We start from the raw sequence: 24,859 nt of genomic DNA on the forward strand, positions 1-24,859 counted from the left end.
CTAAAATTCACATACCATATAGGTGTAACTCATGTTTCTTCTTTCCCAAAACCAAACGTTTTATTACAAGGCATATTGTAAATGGGTACTCTATAGAAATGAATTTAATAGCACTCACATATTGGTCATTTCAAGTGACAGTTCCCAAGGTATTGGAAATTTAAATATAGGACACATCTCAGAGAGTAGCTTTATAAGATTTTATAAAGGCATTTTTTTTTATAAAGACATATTTTATTATAAGATTTTATTTTAATTTATTTTGTCTGTAGAGCACTGTTTTTTATCTCTACTTTGTAACTATAGAGATTCTCACATACATTTTCATACTGCGAAAGGAAACCCACTTACAGGACAAGGTCATTCCTTGGTAATGAAAACAAAAGGTGAGAAGGAATATAGGTAAAAGAAAGAAGGCTCTGCCTTTAGAATTTCGCAAGAGGTATTTCAGCTTGCAACTTTTAGACTAGAAAAGCAATTGAAAAAAAAGAGCAGGAGGAAAAAATGCAGCACTCTTCTCTCAGAGTGCTCTCCAGAAAGCCTTCTTAAAGATTGTCTCTTTATGTGTTAACCAGGTGGGGAGGTGGATCATGCCATCTCCTCCTGTTCTTACACTAATGTTGCTTTGTCAAGCTAATTATTTGAATTTTAAACCACAGCTTTTGACTCACGACTGCATGATATTGTAGTTACTCAGGTGGTTGTACAGAAAGTAATCTAAATCGAGGCATTCAGATATATTCAGTCAAGCTGCAATAAGGGAAACGATAATACTGCTAAGTTCATTAGACAGTAATGTTACAGTTACTGAATAATTAAAATTAAACAATCATCAATACAGCATCAGAACGCAGAATTTAGTGTAAGTATACCTTAAAAGAAAATATATAGGCAAAATTTCAGTGTTTGTCACTGTAACTTAGTCTATGTTGTCATTCTTCATAAAGGCTAAACATAAACTGTGGGAAAGGTCAGATCTCAACTCTATATCCTAATTTATAGGGCTTATCTAGGAGCAAAAATGGAGAGCAATTCCAAGCAGTTTGTACGGATCTCCCTCTTCCATGGTAATTGATCACAATAGGTTCCACTGTCATGTAAATCTTTCAATACTTTAAAAAAAATAATCACAATTATACCTGAGGAAAAGTTGGTATTGTGTTCAAGGTGCTCTCACCACAAGAGAGATAATTGTTTGTCTTCCTACTAAGTCAATCAGAGCTGAAACACTGATCTGTTCAAGACAATAAGAACAATATTACTAAACAAGTAGAGAATTTTGAAGTATTTGGAAATATCTTATTTAGATTTCTCTTTTAAATTTAACAATCCTGAATTGAGCTTGAATGCTGCCTTAGACATTTCGTCTTTCTTCTACATTTATCTTCATATCTGTAGAGGAAAAGGAATTGATAGAAGGTGAGATTCAAGGATTAAAACTTAAGAGAAGGCCAGATGCATATAAATGGAGAAAAGAGAGTTAGAGTAAAAACTCTAGTAGAAGATGAGTCAAGCTTGAGAGTTTTATACAGTGTATTTTCTCAAAGATAACAGGGTTTCTTTGGATTCTAGGCGTTAGATAGCAAGGAAATTTTGCATCTTTGTAAAACTTAAACAAGCTTCTTAGCTATAAAGAAATCTCTGAGAGATTTAATCTGCCAGATTCCGATGGAGACAAGGATTAATGTTTGTACAACAGCCCACCACAATATATTTCTGTTGGTTTGTTCACTTGTCTTCCGAAATTTTTCTTCACGTTCCTGAGGAAAAGAAAGAAAAAAACATAATTATTACATACCAACTCTGCATGTTACATACTACTATCCTATTAACTAGACATACACCCCTCTTCTGCATAGTAGTAAGCACATTTGGTTGGGGTTTTTTTTTTGTATAGAGAAAAATGAACATTTCTTCTTATTCATATGTTGTCCTATGTACAAATAAAAGCTAAGAAGCAAACACACTCCTGTTCTGAAGCAGAAAGGCAATGTTTCCCTTGTTGCTAAAATACGTATTGTTATTTTGATACAATGATATATACTTATGTCCCATAAATACATGCTTAAGGCTTCAGGTTTGCAGTCACTCCACATTGCAGTCAAGAAACTATCTGCAGCCAAATTTGTTTTGTTAGGGAACTAGTTGATAAATTGTAAACACAATCTGATTGCCCGCATGTAGAAAAATGAAGATAATGGCTGCAGTCTTGTTTGAAGGAGAGCCTTATTTGTAATGAAATAAGAATATATAAATTACATTCAGTCGTTTCCTTAGCCATTGCAGTAAAGTTTACACACCAAGACCAGCATGGAAACAACATCTGGCAACATCATCCGCAGTGGTACCTGCCACCTGCTCCACCGCTGTCATTGGCTCTGGCCACGAAAACTATGTTTGGAAATTCCTTCTTTAAAACAACACCTGCTGTTATAACCATGAATTCATAGTGATTAATTAGTTTTTGTATTGTTCTTTACAGTTTAGAAATATTTTGTTAGGCAATGTGGGATGTTTTGGTTAATTTTTTTAATTTTTTTTTTTTATGGCTTAGCAAAACATAATACTGCAATTAAATAATAAACCTCACATTACTTAATTATTAATAAACCATTACAAAGTATTCTTTCATATTTATATTAAGGAACACACATACTCTTTCATAGTTTTGTTCTTTGGATATGTGATGAATTTGCTCAAGAAGATGTTCTATTTCAACATTAACTTTATTCACTTTGTCTTTGGCTTGAACAACAGCTTCATCCAGGAAATGTTCTCCAATTCTAATGTCCAAATGGATACGCTGAGAACAAAAAAAAATATTCCCATTACTGTGTCTTCTTGATTTCATAATTCCTTAAAAACAGCAGACAATTTCCCCTTCAGCTCATTATAAAAAAATAGTTCTAAATGCTTATGGAAATCCTTCCTAAAGTAAGAATCAGATGGAATATGTAAAGTGTTTCTTAATTTCATTTTAAAATTAACTATGCAAATTTTAAATGCTCCCTAATTATTTAGGGCACTGTTTTATACTAGTACTGCTTTAACCATTATGAAAATATTTTCTATTCTCTGCTCAAAGTAGTTTTTAAATGTTTTCTGAAATAATTCAAGCTAAATAGTGAAGCCATGCAATAGCGTTAAATAAGTAGTTTTGTGACAGTGCTTGTGTTAGTTGGTCTCACATATTGATCTTTCTGAATCCAAACTGTTGTTGTTATTGATCAAAATCCTTCCACATTCAAAGCACTGTGTAAACATTAAATCAATTTATAGTTATTAGTCTAACTTCTTTAATCTTAAATTAGACATCAGAATTGTCTTTTCATCTTTTCATATTCATAATTATAAATATTTCATCTCCAATAACGAGGAAATGTTGAATTTTCTACTAGAAATTAAACTTCTCATCCATTTTATAAGCCCTGAAGTTTATGTACAACCAATACTATTACAACGAAGAATATTTAAGAAGTACACCTACCAGTTTACTTCCTGCAAATGCCACAAGTCTTGTGGAGTTTGATTGTAAACAGATAACATGCTCCCCAGATAGATAGGATGTAAATGAAAATGTTGCTGTTGGCCCATAAAGTTTTGACAAAATTACCTGTAATTTAGATACAATATGTTTTGGATATGTACAGTATAGATATTAATAAAATAACAAAAAGCAGCATTCTGAAATGAATGTAAAAATTACTCAATTAAACCTCCCGAAAACACTGAATTTATCTGAGAGAATAATAAAGAATTTAATTTCATAGTAAACATTGAAATGCTATGAATATCTATAAGGTACAAAACGTAATGGTCTCTCAAGAATTTCAAGTTTGAAAACTAAGACCTTATTTAGGCATAGAGTTAGTTGCCCTTTGTTGAAAAAGCTCAGGAGCTCATGGCAACAGAAGCAGTTGCTATGCATGATGGATTCATGCAGCCTAGTAATCTGGTCTTTTATAGTTTGTTTTATTATTAGCCTTCCTGTCTGCTGCTCAAATACCACTTTGCATCATTAGTAAATTTCCATTATTTTACAATCTAGCCTGTTTTCTCAGTTGTAGCTTACTAGTCTTTATGACATAGTTTTGCACTTCTGGTAGACATGCAAAAAATTGTCCACAAAACTACGAAAGATTCCATATGTTTTTTCAAATATGCCATTTCTATTTATTCTGATAACAATCACGAGGTGCTTATACATTTCAGCATCAAAATACTGAGCTGGCTGATGGATTATGGATTCACTTTATCCCCAAAACATCCGTATTTTTTGATAGTTTTGTCTGCCAGTATCAGAAGTCAATACACGAATCACACAGAAATATTCATTAAGAATATTTACCTCAGAGGAAGGAGTTAGAACAGTCACAAACATTCCTAAACCAGGAGCAGAGTCAAGAAAGTCATGTTTATGCATATCCCACTTCTGTACTTTGTAATTCCCTGAATAAAAACACAGATAAAAATCTGTTAAATAAAACATAGCTTAATATTAAACATCCTTATTGCTTTTTCCAGCAACAATATAAAGACAAATGATTAGCAATAAAATAATACATGTATTTCATGTACTTACAAATGAAACTGCTCAGCAGGCATTTCATAGCAGCGTGAAGTGCAATGAATTTTTACTACACTAGGAAATCTTAGAATACTAGACAAAAGACTGATTAACAAGTGATACTTTTTTATTACTTCTAATACTCTGGCAAGATCAGCATCCAGAGGACAAACTGAGACCACCAGAAGAGAAAGTATACTGTCTTCAAATCACATTGTTTTAAGTTGTCTTTCATATTTATCACATTATTTGCAGAAACTATTATATATTCATTTTAACTACCACCTTTCAATCTTACACACCACGTGCTGTACATGCATTTACTATATTTGTGATATCTCAGATTGAATAGAACTTCAGTACATCTTGAACTATTTTTTTCCAAAACACTGCTAATTAGAAAATTCTGGTATGAATGGGTCATAACATAATGTGAAGACTTTTTTCTATGTTGGGTCACTTAAGCTCTCTGGAAAACTTTTTCTATGTAATCTACATGCCAAATATGTGAGGACATGGTGGCTAGTCACTGTTGTAGGGACTTGTAGTGTCCCCTCTTTCTTATCACTGTAGTTTTACCATATTCATTAGTCACATCTTTTTCTGTTAAATTACAAACTAATTCTATTACTGCATAGATCACCATATAGCAAAGACAGGTACCTACCAGTTACTAGTGTGTCACTGGGAACATCTTCAATTACACATTTCTCTTCTCTTTCTCCACTATGAAAATACAAAGCAAGTGAAAAAGAAATCCAAAAGCTCATAAAAAATCCGATTAATTGGCTTTTCATTATTTTTATGTATCCCAGTTGTTTATGTATCACTGCTTTTGAAGATAACTGCAGAAGTATGTAGCCCTGTGGTTTTTCCTCATTTGCTGCTTATCAGTGTGTGTGTTTGAAAGAGAGAAAAAACTATGAGAAAATGCAGCTGGTGGTTACACATTTATAAATAACCACAGCGTGTTCTGTAGAATGAGATAACAAGAAAACTTGTAAAATCTTTATTATTTCCCAGCAACTAGATTAAATTTTTATTTTATACACATACAGTAGTATGAAACTTGGAAGCACCTCTCAAGTACTTGAGACTGGTTCTCTATTAGCAACCGCATTGGCTGTCTCTTTCCATAAAATGCTCAATGTAAACTTACATTTCTGATTCCTCTCCAGTGATAATGGCTTTAAAATTTCACTACTCTGTTATTTCAGAATCTTGTAATTTGTAACCTAAATCATCATCATTGCAATATCCGTACATAAATCATAGCGACTACATAAAAAGGCTGAAAGAAATAGGAAGTGAAGAACCTGAACAAAAAATGAATTTGAAACAATAATGATTATGGTATAAAAGGAAAAAATATTGAATTAACACTTTACCTAAATAAGATTATTTACTTAACTGTTTTTTTCTTGGATACTGCATAATAAATTCTCTGAATAAATTTGTATTGTAAGTCAAGTAGTTATTGAGATTTTTATTAATATCCTTTGTACCATTACAAACTAAACAATCTATATGGCTGATGACAAACTCAGTTACTACTCAAAGTGAGAGAATATGTGGGTGTTTCACAGCACAAAGTACCCACCTTTGGGGTAATTTTCAGTTGGGAGGACCCCATTTTGAATTCAGTTTTCCATTCAGAAGATCCTCGTACTCCTCGTTCTACTGATATATAAATCACATCTCATGGCCATCAGATCCTGAACAGCCTCAAGAGTGAAGTTAGGACTTCATTACTACTTTAGCATTTATCCATCAGAATAAATTTCTGATGGAAATTCTGTTCTGATGGATTCAGAACAAATAAGAACAGATTGTTTAGAATCTGATTGCATAACTGGATTCTCCAGAACAGGGAGTTCTTGACTGACATGCACCTGCATAAATTCTCATGCCTTTCTGCACCTGCTAAAAGAACATGTTTGGCTTCAGATAGTGAACTACTTAAGCAAGCACCCTTTTAGCTTTTTATTGACTTGAGATCTCTAAAAAAAAAATGTTCCAGTGCCAGAACAAAAGCAAGATGTACAAGGGGACATCATTTGATCCTTTAATCTATCTAAACACATTGAAGACAGGCACTTCCATACTTCAGGCTAGCATATGCTATCATAGCAGGGCTGATGGACTTCAATCAAATAAGGATAAATCAGTCTCCAGGCAACCAGGTGCTGTGCATTATATGAAGAGCTTTTTATTTCAGTCATTTAGAGTACCTGTAAATTATCATGGACAAAATTTCTTTCACACATCATATCCTATTAAACAGGATTCAGCTGATTTCAAGAGTGAAATTTTCTGAGTGCATTAGATATTGTCATGGAATAGTCTGAGTTATTTTATAGGTTGGATCAGGTTTAATGTTCCCATAGTACTCCAATTAATTACCTGGTATTGGCAGTATCCAGCACTGATATTTTTCAGTATTAGCAAGTGTCATATCTTTTGTTCATACCCTTTTGCTATGCTGGGGACAGTATTCATAGTGTTGAGAAAGGCTGGCCTACACCTTCCCTCCTGTTCTAGAAGTTAGGAACTCACTAGTATCTGTGATTGTGCTTCACTTCTGCAGCATGGCTAGAACACTGGAGCTGGTTTGCAGTGAAGCCAAGACCACCCTTCCCCTTACTGATATTTAACAGAGGACACACACGCTCCCCAAGGAGCCATCCCAGTCCTTTTGGACTATCTGGCAGAACTAAATGTATAGTCCATTAAGGCTTACACAGCCAGCATTTACACTACAGTATGTGGGAGATCTTTTCAGTTCACCAATCACATTAGTCCCTCATCTATCCTCACTTATCTAGAAATGTACTTTTTCCTAAGTCAGTAAGCACCAAGACTTTGGATGTCTGCAGAAAAGCAAAGCAACATCCCACAAAAAAAAAAAAAAAAAAAAAAAAAAAAAAAAACCAACCCAAACACACAGAAATGTAGACAGCTTCAGATGGCATTGCTACTCATCAGAAAACAGAAAAAGTTTCCATACTTTCACAACCAAATGTCCTAGGGTAGTGGACAAGCTGTACTCAGTAGTGAGGTACCCTATTGCACTATGGGTACTGAATTTGGTGTCCACGTGTTTTGTAGAACCACACTTTAAGTCAGCAGTGACTTTTTTGCTGCTACACTTACCTTTAACCATATCTTCTGTTGCTGCAAGAATGCCTGCCCAGACAGCAAACATGATTTTTCCTACATAACATTATTGCTTAAAAAAACCCTGTACTTTGAAATCCACTTTAAGTTTATTCCCTAAACGTTTTCTGAGATTAGTTTAACACAGAAATTAATTTACCTATTTCCTTCCCTTAATCTTATGTGTTTAGGACCACACTATCTTGGCTGCCAGCCATCAGTAACACTGCACATAAGGGAAAAGTAAGAAAGAGATTCTCTCTGTTTCTTCATTGTCTCAGAACTGTGAAGATAAATCTAAAGCTGTGCTCAAAGTAAAAGTAACGAAGCAATCCCACACAGGGATCACATATCCCACTAATCAGTTTAATAAAAATACATTATGAGAAATGTGTTCTATCATGAGAATATTCTTCAGTAGAACTCACTGTATCCAATCTTGTGAAGAAATGTCCTCGTCCCCGGTATTTCTAACACTGAAATATGTTGTCTTATTATATATTTACTTCCTTTTCTATTCTATCTTCTCCCAGAAAAACTTTTGGCATCAGGAATTTGAGTAAATGCTGGGACTACTCCAGTATTGCATCATATCCTACAAGGCTGAAATCCTCTATTCACATAGACAACTACAGATGCAGATATTTTCTGCCAGTCTTATGTATTTTTTTCTGGACATGCAAAGAACCAAAACTCCAGTGTTTAGAGAACTTCTAGAAAAATACTACTAAGAATACCTTTCGCTTCAGCAAAACCTTGTGGGAGTTTAGTCTACAAGCAGTTGATGTGTCAGTTCGAATTCAGTCCTCAGAGCATATTTCAGTATATGCTCTGTATAAGTATTCTTAGATGGAGATAATTGTTTAACTATGCAGTAAATAAGTTTAACAGAAAATATTAAATAAGGAAAAATTAATATACAAAGAAGATAGAAACTGGAAAAGGAGAAAGTAACTAGAGGCAAAATATATAAATTATATTTTGTTAACATTCTTTCTATTAGAGAATGGACACAGGGGACCATGAAGAAAATAGGTAGGTATAATAAAAAAATAGTGACATAATTTTGACAACATGCCCATGGGAACCTGAAGAATGTAAGATGTAGAAACTCCTATTTTTAGCTCTAACAACTGTGCATTCATCAGCATTTCAGGACCAACTTAGATTAGCCTGATAACGTTTCAGATTCCCTTGGGTCTTTGTTAGATTTATCTCCTGTAAAAAAATACAGAGAATTTTTTACATGTTTCTGCTCCACAAAGAATACAGAGTGCTCTTGTAGTTGAAATATTCCAAAATGAACCTATGCAACCCACTGTCTCCTATTGAATACTTTAGCTTCAGTGTGTTTGTAGAATTGCAATGTGCTGTAAAAGTTTTGTGAGTTGACTGTAAATATCTCCTATGAACAGTCTTATTTCAAAATTCGTTTCTTAGTTGTTTGTCACAATTCTTTATGGGATACGGATCATCTTAATTTTATAATAAACATTTATATGAGCATTAAAGCTTGCCATCTGAAGTGGTTTCTGCAATACTGTGTTTTGTTAGATATGCGTATACCTCTGCCTTAGACAATATTAGAACCTCATTAAGTTTTGTCTTTGCAAAGTTTAGGATGACACAAACAGCAACAAACACATTTAAAGAAACATGGACACATTTACTGCGTACACAGAGAGAATTATATAATTTCTATTACAGCCAACAGTGTTAATGTCTTAACAACTATTTTTCAGACAGTTGCCTCATTGGGGCACACACTAAGCATCGATCAGGTCTGAAATCTCAGTTAAGCTTTTAAAGTTAAGTTCAGAGTTTTTCTACTGCTATCCAAACTTCTGTTTCTTTCTAGTAATTTTGTTGGCTGAGTGCCCTCGTAGTAGATATTCTTCTCACTTTTGAAGGGGGGGGGGGGGGGAAAAAAGACATTTTCATGTATTCATAAGTCTCAAGATGAGTTTACTCAATCATGTTATTGTCTTAGCCACACTGCAAAAATCTGGTCACTCTGATTTATAGAAGTAGTTTCTGAAGAAAGGCAAGTAAAACATGTTTAGAAAGACAACAAAATAGCCAATAAATTACAATATACATAATTTAGAGAAAAAAATTAATTTCTAGGTATAAATAGTTGTAAATCAACAAATTACAGTATTTAAGAATGTTATTAGTTAAGATTTTTTGATTGAATAGTTTTCACATCCGAAGCAAAATCTTTCCAAATGTCTTCTTTTCTGCCACTAGAGGGTACTCCAAGAACTTAGAGTGTATAACAGAGATTTATTTGAGTTTTCTGATCTGTAAATGATGAAGTACTGTTGTCATACTAAACCTTAAGAATGTAACACCCCAAAGTCTTGATACTAAACAGCAATGTTCAAAACCAGTCTAATATATCTTGTCAGCAAAATAGTGTGGCATACCTGAATTATAAGGAAGACTGAATGACATGTGGTTTAGGTTTAGTTACACTTATCTTACTTTTAAATTATCTAAATTATTATCTTTTCTTTATTTCAGACACAATTATCTGGTTCACATCCTGCTTCTTCTTCCAGACTTGGACAAGGCGTTCCATCATTAGCAGGGTGAAGAACTACAAAACGAGTTCTGATCTTGGTTCCTGTTTTTCTGCAAGGACCTCTGCAGAGACCCCAGGAAGACCACTGTGAAACTTCACAGTCCAGTGGTGTTTCTGGAAAATACACAATAAAAAGGTAACTGCAAAATTTTCTGCTGAAGGCAAATACATAGTTGGCAAACCATTAAGGAATGATTATCAAGTAGCATCCTTTCTTATACAAAAATACATGTGATATTAATGAAATCCATATGTTGTCTTATAAACAAAAACGTCTGTTTTCAGCTCCTAAATTCAAGGACATTGCTATTATTTTTACTGCAGTCAAGAGACTGTCAGAGGTACCACATCAGTAGTGCAGCAGATTTTTTATTGCATTGAAAATGTAGCATTTTTATCCCAAAAGACTATGTTTTAAGTGATTACATTAAAAAATATATATATTGCATTCAAAAACACAGTGTCAATTTTATAATTTATTTGTCATTCAATTGCCTAGTAAAAACACTGGAATTAAAGCTTTTATCTGGTTTATTTATGTACATTTCTGTTTCTTTGGAGGGATATGTTGTTCCTGTAGTTAGATCAGATTCCAGTTAACTCCTCTTCATTTAACTCTTGCTTCAGAAGCAAAGAAAGTTTCATTTTTTAATCAGGAAATCTTTTTTGGTATGTATCCTAGAGTTCCCTTTGCCAATAAAAGTTATTCTGTAACTGGAAGTTTTTTAATACTAAAAGTGTTTTCAATGTAGTTTTACTGCAATTAAAGAAATCAGAAACTCAAATATACTTTGCATAATGTAAACTTCCATCGAAAACATCCACCATAAAATGAAAAGGTGTTTATTCCTTAAAAGGCTAAATAAAAAACACTGCTGGTCACAGGAAATTGCATCAAATCTTTGTATTACAGCATTTGAGCATAAAATAGCTGTGCACAAGACCAGCTTTAAATGCTGTACTGAATATGTGACTTCTGGTATAAATCTCTGGTTTTACAATGGAACTCACTGCTTCTGTTAAAATAATCGATTCTCATGCTTCTAACAGGAATGAGCAACGTGGTTTGATCTCTGATAATTAAATCTGTCCTCTTGCTTCTGGAATATATTTTTGAATAGACTGATTTACTGGTTAATATGCTGTAAAGTGGAGATACATGATTTAAAATGATTCCTGAAATAGTGTGCTTTGCATGAGTTGTATTACGTTTGTATGCTAAAGAGGGACAAATGTTCCTTTCATATGTTGCAGGAAAGACATAAGATTCATAGACTCACTTCAAAATTGCCTTGTTTACTAATAGAAAAACATTTACTCAAACTTCATAAAGAAATGCACTTATGCAAGTATAAACCGTGCATTGTTAACTGCGTGGGAAATGAACTTCATTTTAGCAATCATGGGGGGTCTTTAGGACACAGCTAGAGGCGTTAATCTTCAGACTTATTCTGGAGAAGCTCTTCTTGGAACATGATTTATATAAGAAATGCATTGGAGATTTAGCCCTAGCTGTCTCTCAAATAGCATTTGGGATGTCAGCCTTATTCACAACCATTTCTGTTACACTTTATAAAAAGTTATCAGAAAAGTATAAAGGGAATAACTACATAGACACCAACTGCTGTCTTTCACACTGAACAAATTTTCTTCTTATTATCCTCCAAACTACCTTGAGTCAGATGTTCCAATGCCACTCTACCTAAACAAGGTTATTTGCTAGTATTTTAAGGAAAGAAAAAAAGAGAGAGCAATATTTTTATGTTCAAGATGTCTGGTACTATCACAAATATGTCCAAGGATGCATACAGTATGTACTATTTCTTCTGTTGCATCATCATGCAAGAACTTAAGCAGGAGTATTTACTTATAAGTTGCAAAGAATCTGTGGAGTTTTAATTCTGATCAATATTGTGTATTTGTCATAAAATTCACTGATCTATGGTGTTACTAAGACTTGAGCAAACTTCACTGTAGTACAACTCAAGCTTTTGAACCATAGCTCAAGCATGAAATCCATGCCTTATTTTTTCAGAGATTCTCTGTTATGTCAATTGGCTTGTTTTATTTCCCATGTGTGAGTGTGGAAAATATTGCAATGCAAATAGGAGAATACTCTACCTAATCACCTATTTCATCTACATCACTTACCAGAGTGCCACACATTTTTTGAATGAACAAAAATTACTGAATTGAGAATATCACAGTGCCAATCACTTACCTGAGAACGTGTCAAGTATTTCATTGCTTTTAGCTGGCTGGTTAAGATAAGGTATGGGAAAACCCAACTGGTTTTTCTTTAATTTCACCAGTGTTACTTGAGCAATAGGTGGCAAAATTTTGAGTTTGGGATAATAAAAGGAGTTTGCTGGGTGACTTGGAGAGGAACAAGTGATCTGTGAAACAAAAAGGGAACCTTGAAGAAACACATCATTCTAGCAACAAATAACTGGAAAATCATGTTTATGCATCATGTTGATTCCTTTTGGCAACTAAGAAAAAAAGGATTCTGTAAGCTATACCTCACAAAACTACTTCTGGTAATCCCAAATGGTTTGAGCAAAATACTTCTGAATTGGGCACAGTGAATTGTGCCAACCTTTGGATGGAGGATTGGGATGGGAGGTACTGAAAACAGGGTAATGTTTGGAATGGTTTGTTGAGATACCATGGATGTTAATACAAGACAGAATACAAGAGTATTAAATAATAGCATTAGGTATACTGTAGCAGATGTCATATGTGTATAGGAGGCCAGATGGATTGTTTTCCAGCTTCTCTGTTATTTGTCTCACTGCTCATTAGCACAGCATTTGGCTCTAGAGGAACTGACCTTAACAAAAATATGGACAGAGTGCTTCAACTATTCAAAACTTTTGAATTAAGATGCTCTGTTTCCCACCACCCAAAAATGACAAACGCAAAGAGCGAGCAAAAAAAGACTGAAAGTAGAGAAGCTGCAGTAGGAACAGAGATGTGTTCTGCTTTCCAACAGCTCCTTTCCCTCAAATGTAACAGACTCAGGAGTCAGCAACGTGTTCTAGGGAAAACTCCTCCCCACAGCAGTATGTATAATTTCCTACTTAGACTTTTCCTGTTTGGATACAAATTTAGTCATACAAAATTCTGGAGAATATTTTCATTTCCCTGTTTAATTGTTGGAATTATTATATTGGTGGAATAGGTCTCCTCCAACATAAGCCATTCAATGATTCTATGATATTCCATATAAATAAATGTAAGCCAGTTTTCATGATGCTTCTGCATTTACCGAATAAATTAGAATAATACAGGAAATGAACAAAAGCTATTAATAAATCCAGGCAGAGTGAGCATCAGTACTCTCAAATAATGAAATCAATTTCATGAGAGAATGCCTTGTGTAGTTACAGGACAGTTAGCTTTGAAGTGGGGGACTCAAAATACAGAGATATGGAGTTCTAATTTATTTATGCACACCTACCTCTGTAACTGTGTCCTGTGGAATAGTGGCAAAATTTGGGGAGGAAAATGTGAAGCCACTGTCGGTTCCAGCATCGTATGGATACAGATCTACTGATATCTCTTCCATCCAGTGGTCCCCTTCACAGAGGTTTAGGCTGTCAATACCCACAAACCAGTCGGGACTTGGCACAATTCGTACAACAAATGAAACCTAATGAAATGAAACAACCCAGCATTACTTATGGCGTTACTTATTTTGAAATTCTCCAGTACTACTTATTGGAACTGTAACTTAACTCTCGAAATAAATGGGCTTTTATATACTTCTGCTTTACAGAACCTCTTAAGAGCTCACCGAAATTTGACATGCTTTTTTTTTTAAATAACATTTTTCACTGTCATATTCCTACTCAAATATTTAACTTTGTGTGCTGGTGACATTAAAAAAAAAAAAAAAACAACACAAAAAACCTTTAAAGATTAGTATGTACATTTACTTACTAATGGATGTCTTGAATGCACTTGTAATTCAGTGGAGGTTTGTCCTGTGCCACTGGAAATGGCAGGAGCAGAGAAGATTCCATGCACACTCTGAATTTTCTCTCCAGCTTCTTCTATTTCTTTCATTAATACCCATGCCTCACCCTTTTCAGCAAAATCACGTACACCGTTGCTGGCGTATTCATTTTTTTTCCACATGCTGTAGTCAGAACTATGAGTAACACCTATTTGAGTGAATACATTGCATGACAGAAAAGTCTGGTTTAGATTGTCCATATTGCTTCAGATGCTCTCTTTTACTTCTAAGGTTAAAAAAATTTGTGTTTAAGCATAAGTGAACACTAAAACATTTGACTTATCACTGTTTATTTCAGCTGTAGCCAATTGAAAACAGAAGTCAATTGAAAACAGTTGCAGATTTTTGAAAGCATTGTGAATATTTCAATTTCTGCAATTTATTCTTAATAACTTCAGCTATTTTCCTTCTTTTCATGTTAGTTATGTTAAAATCTACTATTAGAGAAAAAAAAAAAAAGAAAAAAGAAAGAAAGAAAAAAAAAAGATCACAGTGATCAAGAGATTTATCTGATCTTAAAAGTGTGCACTTTTCACTTACCTAGCATTGATGACCACTGTGCTGGGGGCCTATAAAGCGGGTACTGTTTGGGGAAGGCAGTCTGACTCCATTTCCCTGTGAAGATTATACTGTACTTTGCAAGTTCCTCTGCTGTGCAAATAGAGTCATCACCCAGAGGCAAGCTGCTGGCATAGCCTAGAATTGTTACAAGCAGCGTCCAGATAACTTTGCAGGAGCAGTAGACAAACATCAGGTTTTCCATTCCCTTCCACAGGCAGAGAAAAAAAAATGCAGACACATTAGTCACTCTGAGCTCTGAAAGGAATAAGAGTTACCTAATAAAATGTAACAAAGCAGAAGTTTTAACAAAAAGAAAATTCATATGCCAAGCACCAAAATTGTTATGCTTCTAGAAACATAGCAATATTTTCAGATTTGATATTTCCAGGCTATATACTACAAATCTGTAACTGTACCTAGGACAAGTGTTTCTAATGAAAACAAAAATATCCTAACCTTGTTCATAGCTCTACCTCTCAGAAAAAATCTGTTTCTGATTTTCTTTTGAAATCTTATTAGAGACACATCTTGAATTAATTAGAGTAGCAACTGTTTCTGTGGAAAACATTAGTGGCATATTTATTCTTCTAAAGATTAAATTGCAGGTTACTTTGCCAAAAGACATGATTTATTTTAAATTTGTGTCCAACAAAGAATATTTTATGGCGTAACATTTAAAATCAAATACATTTAAAATATATATAAAGTACTTCTTTGGAACTGGTACATAAAAAATACACTGAGATTGCTTCAGACTGTTAAAGCTACAGAGTTGTTAAAAAACAATATTTTTTTAAAAGTCGCTGTCAAAAGCTGTGCAAATTTTGTTTTTAAATTAATATGATAATTGCATCAGACTGTTGAACTCCAGCAATTGTTTAAACTAACAGCCTTAAAACCTTACATTTAAATGCTTTTTTCTTTTGAGAAAACTATGCAAATAGAACTAAAGCACTAGTAGTACATTAATTGATAAAAAGAGCTGCAAATACTCACTAAATATTTCCTCTGGAGCACTGGTAAGGGGAGAGCACCTGCTTTTGCTGGCAGCTGAGTTGGTCTGCAAGAGAAGACAGTAGGAGTCTTGCTATTTATGCCTGAAGAGGGTCCCTTTGGTCCAACAATTATTGTAATCTTTAGACTTTCCAGGTTTGCAGAAAACATGTCATCTTCTTGCTTGCAATCTTTTTGGACGGACTGCCAGAGGTTTCCTCTATGTCAATTGGTTCAGGTTCCTACCAGAAGACTGTGATGCCGAATAGATGAAATGCTTTTAAAAAATACCTTGGATTCCTACTAACAGTTTGGATTTTTCTGGTGACTTTACAGTTCTCTGTTCTTATTAATGCCTCTAAGCTATACAAATGAACTGATTCCAACACTGGAATAGCTCTAGCAAATACACTTTAAATGAGAAGCATGTTTTCTTGCAAGTTTTATTGTCTGACAGATGCTCCTTCCAAACATTTACAGAGAGCTTGCTCACTCTCACACACCATATGTATGTGTTCAAATAAAAAGGGTGAGGCAGCTAAAAAAGTCAAGAGGAAAAAAAAGTTGCATTTCATAATTGCACATACTCACACAGACTGTCTCCTGCAAATATGAATTAATTTAAAGTAGTACAGTGTATATTTTTGTGTTCTACAGTACCGTATGCTGGATGATGAAAGGGCTCTGTAACATTGTGGTTTCTTTGGAAAGAGTGGTTTTGGGAAGCACTGAGATTTTTCTTAGCTGTCTTCAGAGTAAAAAATCCCCAAATAAAAATCTCATTATTACAGTTAAATCATACGTCCTCTGCAACACTACTTACATATGTAATACTTACACATACTCACTACAATTATTTGAATTGCCTATGAAAAATTATGCTTCCAGCAGGGACCTAATTAAGAAATAATACTAAATATTTATTTAAAATCATTTTCCTTAGCACCTTTTTAAAATACCCATAGGAAAAATAAGAGCTTTGTGCCATGCCTACACGGTTAGAAATGCTACTGTTGCTGATCAGCAAAGGAAATTAAGTTCAAAAGTTTACAATGAACCATGAGGAAAGTCTTGCATAGAGTCTTCCTTTGAAATTGTGAGGAATGTTGCTTAAGTACTTTCACAGACATCTAATAAGATGGTACAGCACAGGGAAAAAAAAAAAACAACAAAAAACCAAAACAATATAATACAAAGCCCTGCTGTTTTTCAGATGGAAATCCCAGGCCATCGTGGGAGTACAGTTCAAGTCAGATACACTATCGCCCACCAGGAGGGGATTACCAACAAAGTTGTTTGAGTTCTCTGGCACATTAAATGGCTACTTCTCCTTCCTTTCTGCCCCTCACCCCTTATGGTAAATTGGTAAGAAACACCATGAGATGGATAAACTGGAATGTCTGAACTGTATGCACATTGATCATTATTCTCCTGGCAAAACACAATCCACTTTCAGTAGGAAGTTTCAGTATAGCTAGATTCAGCGTCCACTATCCACGATTCATGTCTGTCTCAATAGATTATGGGAATTCTGGAGCAGGTTAGGCCATTCAGATATGGGTGTGCCCTTTATTTCCAAGACTCCTTCCTCTACTCTACATTCATGTCAGTGAAAATACCTATGCTTTCCATAGCTTAGTTCTGTTCCAGGAGCCGTAGTCATCTAAGCAATATTGCTAAGAAACATTATGGATATTTCTACATCAGTTACTTGAGTGTTTGTTAGAGAATGTAAATAGTAAATTACATCAAGCTTTAACCCTCCTGGGCACAGAATTCCAGATCCACAGATTCTTTAGGGAATTGAGTCTACTTATACAGATCAAGAATGGGTGATGTCCCCAGCCCCTGCAACCTTCTAGAGGAACAACAAAAAAATCCCATAAATATTAATCTTGCTCAGAGAACTGCTAAAATGGCTTAAGGGTATTACTATCCTTAAACTTCACTATGGTTTTGTTATTAATGTCTTCAATCATCACAATTACTGAACCAGCTAAACACACATATTGAAACATACTGCAGTACTTCCAGGAGAACACTTAAAATGAGAACAAAGCAACTAACTCTGCATCCACAACAGAACTATATAATATATCTGACTAATCTCTTCCTCTCGAGGAAAACTTGCTGTCAAAAGTCACATCACCAAACTAGATCATTCTAGTTTTATGATTACAAGTTATGAATGTCTCCAGGAACAGAACAATACATGCAGGCTGCATAATTTGGCTCAGATATTACAGGGAATGCTTTCTAAATGATGAAAGAAACGGAATCACTGGAAGTCATTAACTTGGAAAAATCATGAAGTTTTTAAGTACTGATTAGGCAGACGTATCAAAAACAAAATGTTAGTTGGTTCTCCCTTACAATAGTAATGCATAATGCCTTGAACTGAGCATCTGAGATACCTTCCAGATATGTGTTCGTTCTTCTAGAGCTCCGTTACTCCCATTTATTGAATTTATCAGATTCTTCAAATCAGATATGTAATTGGTAGAACACAGTTGATGCAAGATCTTGTACTTTCCTACCTTTCTTTTGTTGGAATTATAGAGTTTGAAAAGTACTTTGAAGGCACTCAGAAAACAAAATGGATTATAGTCCTCATGTTCACTGTCAGATTCCAATCCAGAATGAAGATTTTGTTCCTTACCATTCCTACAGTGAACTATTCCCTATTCATAATAAGGGCTCAGCTATGATAAAGTACTTAGGGAGGACTAAAACATTCAAAACCTATAAACTTTTTTTTAATTCCATAGTGAAATTTTTGGATAAAGTATAGAAAATCAAAATGTTATTTAATAATCTCACACACATACATAAGCACTGTTGTCTTCCACCTCCATGTCAGCCACTTCCATAGCTGAATGGTAAAGCAGAGAAAAAACACACCTAATTATGTCAGAAAATATCAATCTGAAGACTTCCAATCTTTTTTCTTTAAATAGAATCTGCTAAATGTAATCAGTTTCTGACACTGTAAAGGACATCAGAACCCCAAAATCAGTATCTCATAGTTGGAGAAAATGAAAAAAAAAAAAAAAGAAAGAAAAAAAAAGAAAAAAAAGAAACCAACTCTCCCTTCCCCCGGTTAAAAACAGGAAAAAAAAAAGAAAAAGAAAAAAAAAAGATTTCTACTCAATGAATGACATTCATGGCTGGGAAGCCACTGATGCCAAATTTCTGTGGGCCAGCAGTTGGAGAAAAAAATTGCTGTGGGATCAGAATCTATGCTTGCAGCTGAAAACACAGAGATGACTGGGGAAAAAACTTCCACTTGTAGAAACTATTTTTGCCCGTGTACAGAATTGGCGGTTTCTCTTTCTCTTTTACAGCAAAATAGCCTTTGTTCTTAAAGTCCATGTTTTTCAGTTACATCCATTTCCCACTCATACACATACCTCTATAGATCTATGTGCTTGAGGGAGTAGGTTTATCTTATTCAAACATCAGTGCTGAAATTTGCCTTGCGTTTAATTTTGCTTGTGTCTATGTGCAACTTTTGCTCTTTCTTGACAATAAGAAAACGGCCTTACAGTTTCTTCAGGCTTTCCCAAAATTCAATGGGTGAAAGATAGATAGTATAAAACAAAAGTTGTGTCCAATTAGGTTGGTTTTTTTGAAATGATGTTCAAAATCTTCTAAAATAGGCTGAATTTTGCTACCTAAAATGGTTCATAAAATGAGAAAAAAAAAATCCTACTTAATTACAACATTACTTTTAATATCAGTCAATTTGCCTAACCTTATTCAGAAAAGAAGCTCCAAAAATTTTGTTTCTCTATTCCTGAATTATTATCACATATTAAAATCATGCTAAAACAATTTCTATTTTCCTGCTAATTAGCATGTGTTCAATTTTGACATGTGCTGGTTATTTGACATGCCTATGAATAGCTATCATCTCTTTGTCTACCAAGAGAAACATAATATTGTACTACTTAATAAGGATTATACGCCCATACTTTCTCTCCTGCAGTTACCATGGATACAGAAATGATTATGGACACTCAACAATGCCAAAAGGTTTACATACAGTCTACACCCTCTAAGTTGTAAGATCTCAGTACCAGAGTGGTAAGCAGCAGAATATTTTGCTGTGTAGAAACTACAGTGTTGATTGGAAGATTTTATAAAACACATTTATATAGGAGAATAAACATTGTCAATACTGTCAATAGCAGTTAAGGCAGCTTTTAATCTCAACTTATCTTTTGCAATAATGATTTTGTTTGCAGGAGAAGGCTAGGTAAGCCGATATGAAATAGATATGTAAAATGCCACTATATGTATTGAAGGTCTATTCATTACAGTCAGTTAAATCTAGAGAACTATCCAGCTCACCCATTAATACACACCTCATTTGACCAAATGAATGATTGATGAGTAGCTCTCTGGTCTCCATCAAGTGTATTGGTAGGCTCTCCATCAACCAGACACCTTGCTCACACATAATCTACATGTAATTAACTGATTCAGACATCTCTGTTACTGAATCTAAACTCAACTGGCCTTTTTTACATGTTCTCACTGATAACTATAACCAAGGTTCAACTTGCTAGTAGTGAACTGCAAATTTTCTCTCTATTTTGAGTCTAGATATTCCTATTGCAAGGACATTGTGTTTTGCATTGGTTGGGTTTTGGTTTTGTTCGCTGTTGTGTTTTTTGTTTGTTTGCAAGTTTAATTCAGAGCTCACTGAGAATTCAGACCAAGATAAGGAAAAATCCCAGATATATTGACTGCGATTACATATCAATAAGAAACACTTCCAGCATTCTTGTCTTACCCACTTTTAATTACTTCTACTACTGAAAAATCTAGTATGCAAGCCAGTAGTAAATGACTAAATCAAAGTCATCTATCAAAGTGACAAAAGACCATGCTTCCTTAGGGCTTCTTCCCCTGCACATATTGTAGTTTCACCCAAACTGTGTGGCAATAGTAAACGCTTCATCCATTCCATTTTCTGCATTGCAGATTTTCAGTTTCACCTTCTTTACATGAGTACAACGATTCAGTGGCTACACACTGAACAACACAGAAGAATTGACTGAGTTAATAACAAATACTTGTAAGTCAGCATTCAGACAAATAACTTCCTTCATATGACTCACTGTTCTGATGGAAGGAACACAGCAGGAGAAGCAGCTCTCAGCACAGAAAAGGATGGGAGAACCCAAGGCAGTAGCTATCGAGGTTTGATTTACATGGTTAGTGAAGCTGCCTAGTTCCCAAGGTGTTCAACTTTTGTGGAAAGCCACCTTCACCAGCATTTTTGGTCCACTCATCTATCATCTATCATGCTACCACAGAAGCTGTCTTCCACTGCATAAGCATCCTTCAGAATTTTTTTTCTCCCGTTTCACCATAATCCTTCAGACATAATAGACCATAGCTGGCAGTTCTTGACTCGCATAAGGTTTTAACAGTTGGAACACTCTGATGATTTAATCATCAGGGTTGTCCAAACAATACTTCAATAGCTTCTTATCTTCTTAGGAATAGAGTTATCTTGGCACCAATTAACATACACAGAAATAAACAATTTAAATCCCCTCCCCTAACTCATCAGCTAAATCACAAATCGATGACCTCATTCCTATGGTTAATGCTCAGGATATGTATGGAACAGTCTCACCAATCCTACACTCATGTGTCATCCCAGTGCTCACTCATTCAGACCACTGCATACCTGAAACAGCTGGCCTGTCCTGCCACTGCCCATTTGCTTTCCAAAGGGTCTTGCAACAGGATGTTGGAGCAGGAATTTGTGCCATTCTTATATCCACCAAAACTCCACAGATAGGGGGAAAAAAAAAAAAACAGCTTCTTTCATCTGCTCATCAGACTAGGATTTTTTCGCTGTGGGATGAGGGCCAGCTTTCAGAGAACTGTGCTAATCTGTGGAGTGCCTGCACCAGCAGTGTTAGCTCACTAGACTGTACAGCATACGTGACATAGCAGAACTCTGCAACAGGCTGAATATTTAGGAGATTCTAACCTTGTAGTTCTGACTCAGACACCTGTGGGAAAATTTGCTTTTAAATTTACTTTTTATATTTGCAAGAAAACCTCTTCTTCAAACAAAAGATGCTTTGAAGACAAAACCGAAGACATTTATCATACTACAGCTTAATTACAGCACCAGACAGAATATTTTTGAGGCACTACATGCAAGCAAAATAAAAAATAAAGGCCTTAACTAATATACGACTTCATTTCTTTATTCATTTTTGGGGTTGGGTATACATGCCGTGTAGAAAACCTCATGGTCAGTACAATACAGTAGTTTTCAATTTGACTACTCATTTAGCATATCAGTTTGGGGGCTTTGTTCCACTCTTTGCAATACTTCCTTGAAGGCTTTGAAATGAGACTGGATAAACATGAGCAGTACGATCTGATCTAGAAATTGGCCCTAACGTGAATTAGAGGTGGGATCAGAGACATCTTGAGGTCCCTTATAATCTCAAGTATTCTATCCAGTATTCAAGTATAATATCAAGTATTCAATCTTAATCCAGTCCTTCAAGTAACAACAAAAATCTGTCACTGTCTAATATTCTTACAGTTTCTCTGTCCATCTGGGTTTTTCTCTCACAATACTGGGAATGCAGAAGCAAAATGGAGTCTTGTAAAGGAAGATGATGTAAGAAGACCTGCATATGCCAACTGATGGATGGAGTACATTGCAGAAGCCTTTAATTTAGCACCAACCAATCTCTGAAACTGGTGATACAAAAGCTAAATGCAGATGGTGAACACGAAGCTAATTAACTGACTGAAAGAGGAGATCTGTTAGTTCAGAAACATCATAGTGCTAACAAAGTCATACTGCTTTGGAGTAAAAAACTCCACACAGTTCTCTGCACATTCATCAGTGATGGCAAATTTCACACAGTTGCTCGTGGAGGATCTCTGCATGGAATGCAAATAATACTCCAGAGGGCTAAATGCATATCCACTGAGTTTGTTACAGGAAAAGTCAAGCCTTTTGTAATCCTCCACACAACAAGCAACATCACAAAGATTTTTGTGGTGTTTTATAAACGTGATGAAATCAACCCCTACCAAATGGATTCTTTTAATTCACAGCACTGCTACCATTTGTTGAGGTAATCAAACGCATCCTCATTTAAAATACTTGAAATTGGGAGGGTATCATACAGTTTTGTTGATACATAAATATCTGTTTGATAACTTGTTTATAAATATGACCCAATGCTTGGAAACAAACTTTCAACTAAAATGCCAGCTATGACCACTGAAAACACATAGATTTGATGACATGCACACTCAAGAGCACACAAAACATCATAAAAGTAGTAGAAATTAGGACAAGCAAGTCTGTAATACATAAGAGATTATTGTTTTTGACCATACGCAGAAACAAACGTGCCCTTGTCCATAAATAAACTAAATAAACTGCTCTGTTCACTTGGGTTTTCAACAAAGGTAAGGAAAACATGGACAGTAAGAATTTTCTTTTCTGAATCAGTACTTATGCTATTATTGAAGAAAGTGAAATCAGTTTTTAGAAAGATTTTATTTTGAAATGGAAGAAAACTGCTCTTTAAATAAATTGTTATCTAATTTCTTGTCATTTCTAGTGCTGTACCAGACTCCTATGTTATTAATAATCATATATGTCTCAACAAAGAGCTTAAGACAAATTTAAGTTTTTTCTATTATATTCTGCACTAGCTACAAATTAAGTATGAACTGATATCAATGTATATATTTCAGGAATCTATACAATTCATTTACTTCTTTAACATTTAAAACTCAATCACTGTCAAGTATCATGCTAGAAAGCACTGCATTGCTAGAAATACTTGAATGGTTTTTTCATTCTAAAGCACTGGTATAAATCTGAATAAGCAACAACAGAAATATGCAACAGAAATATGAACATAACCAGGACCTGACCTATTGTTTTAAAATATGTAAAACGTATATCATAATTTATTTTGTAAATAGAAAACCCAAATCATATCTAAATTAACCACGCTGCATTGTGTTTGCAGGTTCAATTAAGTGTATTATTCCTCACTTCTTGTCCTAACCTGCTCTTCAAAGTTACCATAAAGTTTACTGAATATATTGAAATTTTCAAGTACTGAGGAACTGTTCTAAACACATCTTTGTAATTATGAACTCCATGCAGTTTTTAAAGCAAATACAGTTTAATGAAACTAAAGGACAAACAAGCACAGAACTGGGGGAAGACTTCAGTAATAATTTACATTCTTCCCTTTCTCAGTCCACACTGAGAATTCTGTTTCTTATTTGGAAACTAATAACCCTATATGACAGTTACATGACACAATTCTAGCTGTCTCCAGAAATAACATTATAGAAAAAGCCAGACCAGTTAAAGTCTAAACTGTAAGTGTTGATTAATCAGCTAAATAATGAGTCTCATATTCTGTAATGGAAACTCAGAAAAGCAACATGAACACTAATCTTGGGTGTATATAAGGCAGAACCATGTTCTTTAGTGATTATTTTAACTCAGCAAACCTACGTGGTAGTCACAGAAATGTAGTCCTAAATATTTTTTGGACAATACTGAATATTTAATCAATCATTTAACCAAAAAGAGTTCATCAACTTGTTTCATGGAATCATAGAAACACCAGTTGGAAGGGTGTTTCTTTTTCAATCTTATTCAAGGCTGGGTTGTACCCCAACTAGGTAAGGCCAGCTTTGGCTGAGTCTTGGAAAGCACAAAGGATGGAGATTTCTACCACCTCCCTGGGTAACTAACACTAATGTTGCATCAAAATCCTTGTGAAAAAGTTTTTCATTCCAAGCAATCTGAATTTTCCAAGGTGCTGCCTGAAACTGTTATCCCTATAACCTAATCTGCTGTGAACAATTGGAATTTTAGTTTTGCTGTCTTTGATGGGAAACATCCTTCAAGACAGCGTGGGCTGCTATTAAGATTGCCCTCAAAATC

General features: G+C 34.6%; 2 protein-coding genes across 7 annotated transcripts in view; both read right to left on the bottom strand.

Annotated features, from left to right (window-relative positions):
• Positions 1-261: 261 nt before the first annotated feature.
• LOC128079845 (transmembrane emp24 domain-containing protein 11-like) lies at positions 262-6,153 on the bottom strand. The gene is made up of 5 exons (XM_052681434.1): positions 5,235-6,153; positions 4,349-4,449; positions 3,488-3,613; positions 2,657-2,803; positions 262-1,760 (listed from the first exon to the last, which is right to left on the bottom strand). The coding sequence occupies exons 1-5, from the start codon at positions 5,362-5,364 to the stop codon at positions 1,611-1,613; spliced, it is 654 nt and encodes a 217-aa protein (XP_052537394.1). The 5' UTR covers positions 5,365-6,153; the 3' UTR covers positions 262-1,610.
• Positions 6,154-9,199: 3,046 nt separating this feature from the next.
• Positions 9,200-24,859, bottom strand: part of LOC128079836 (spondin-2-like) — a 57,449-nt gene continuing 41,789 nt past the window's right edge. For 5 of the 6 annotated variants that reach the window (XM_052681411.1, XM_052681410.1, XM_052681413.1 and 2 more), the window contains 6 exons: positions 15,889-15,952; positions 14,872-15,097; positions 14,256-14,479; positions 13,774-13,965; positions 12,532-12,706; positions 9,200-10,424 (listed from right to left, as the gene is read on the bottom strand). In XM_052681411.1, coding sequence (XP_052537371.1) covers positions 10,246-10,424; positions 12,532-12,706; positions 13,774-13,965; positions 14,256-14,479; positions 14,872-15,097; positions 15,889-15,952 — 1,060 coding nt within the window. In that variant the 3' untranslated portion in view covers positions 9,200-10,245. Of the gene's footprint in view, positions 10,425-12,531; positions 12,707-13,773; positions 13,966-14,255; positions 14,480-14,871; positions 15,098-15,888; positions 16,372-24,859 lie in introns of those variants that run through there. The other variant, XM_052681409.1, reaches the window with a different exon arrangement.

This window comes from Tympanuchus pallidicinctus, unplaced genomic scaffold (assembly GCF_026119805.1).
Source record: "Tympanuchus pallidicinctus isolate F22 unplaced genomic scaffold, pur_lepc_1.0 scaffold2, whole genome shotgun sequence".
NCBI classification, from domain to species: Eukaryota; Metazoa; Chordata; class Aves; order Galliformes; family Phasianidae; genus Tympanuchus; species Tympanuchus pallidicinctus.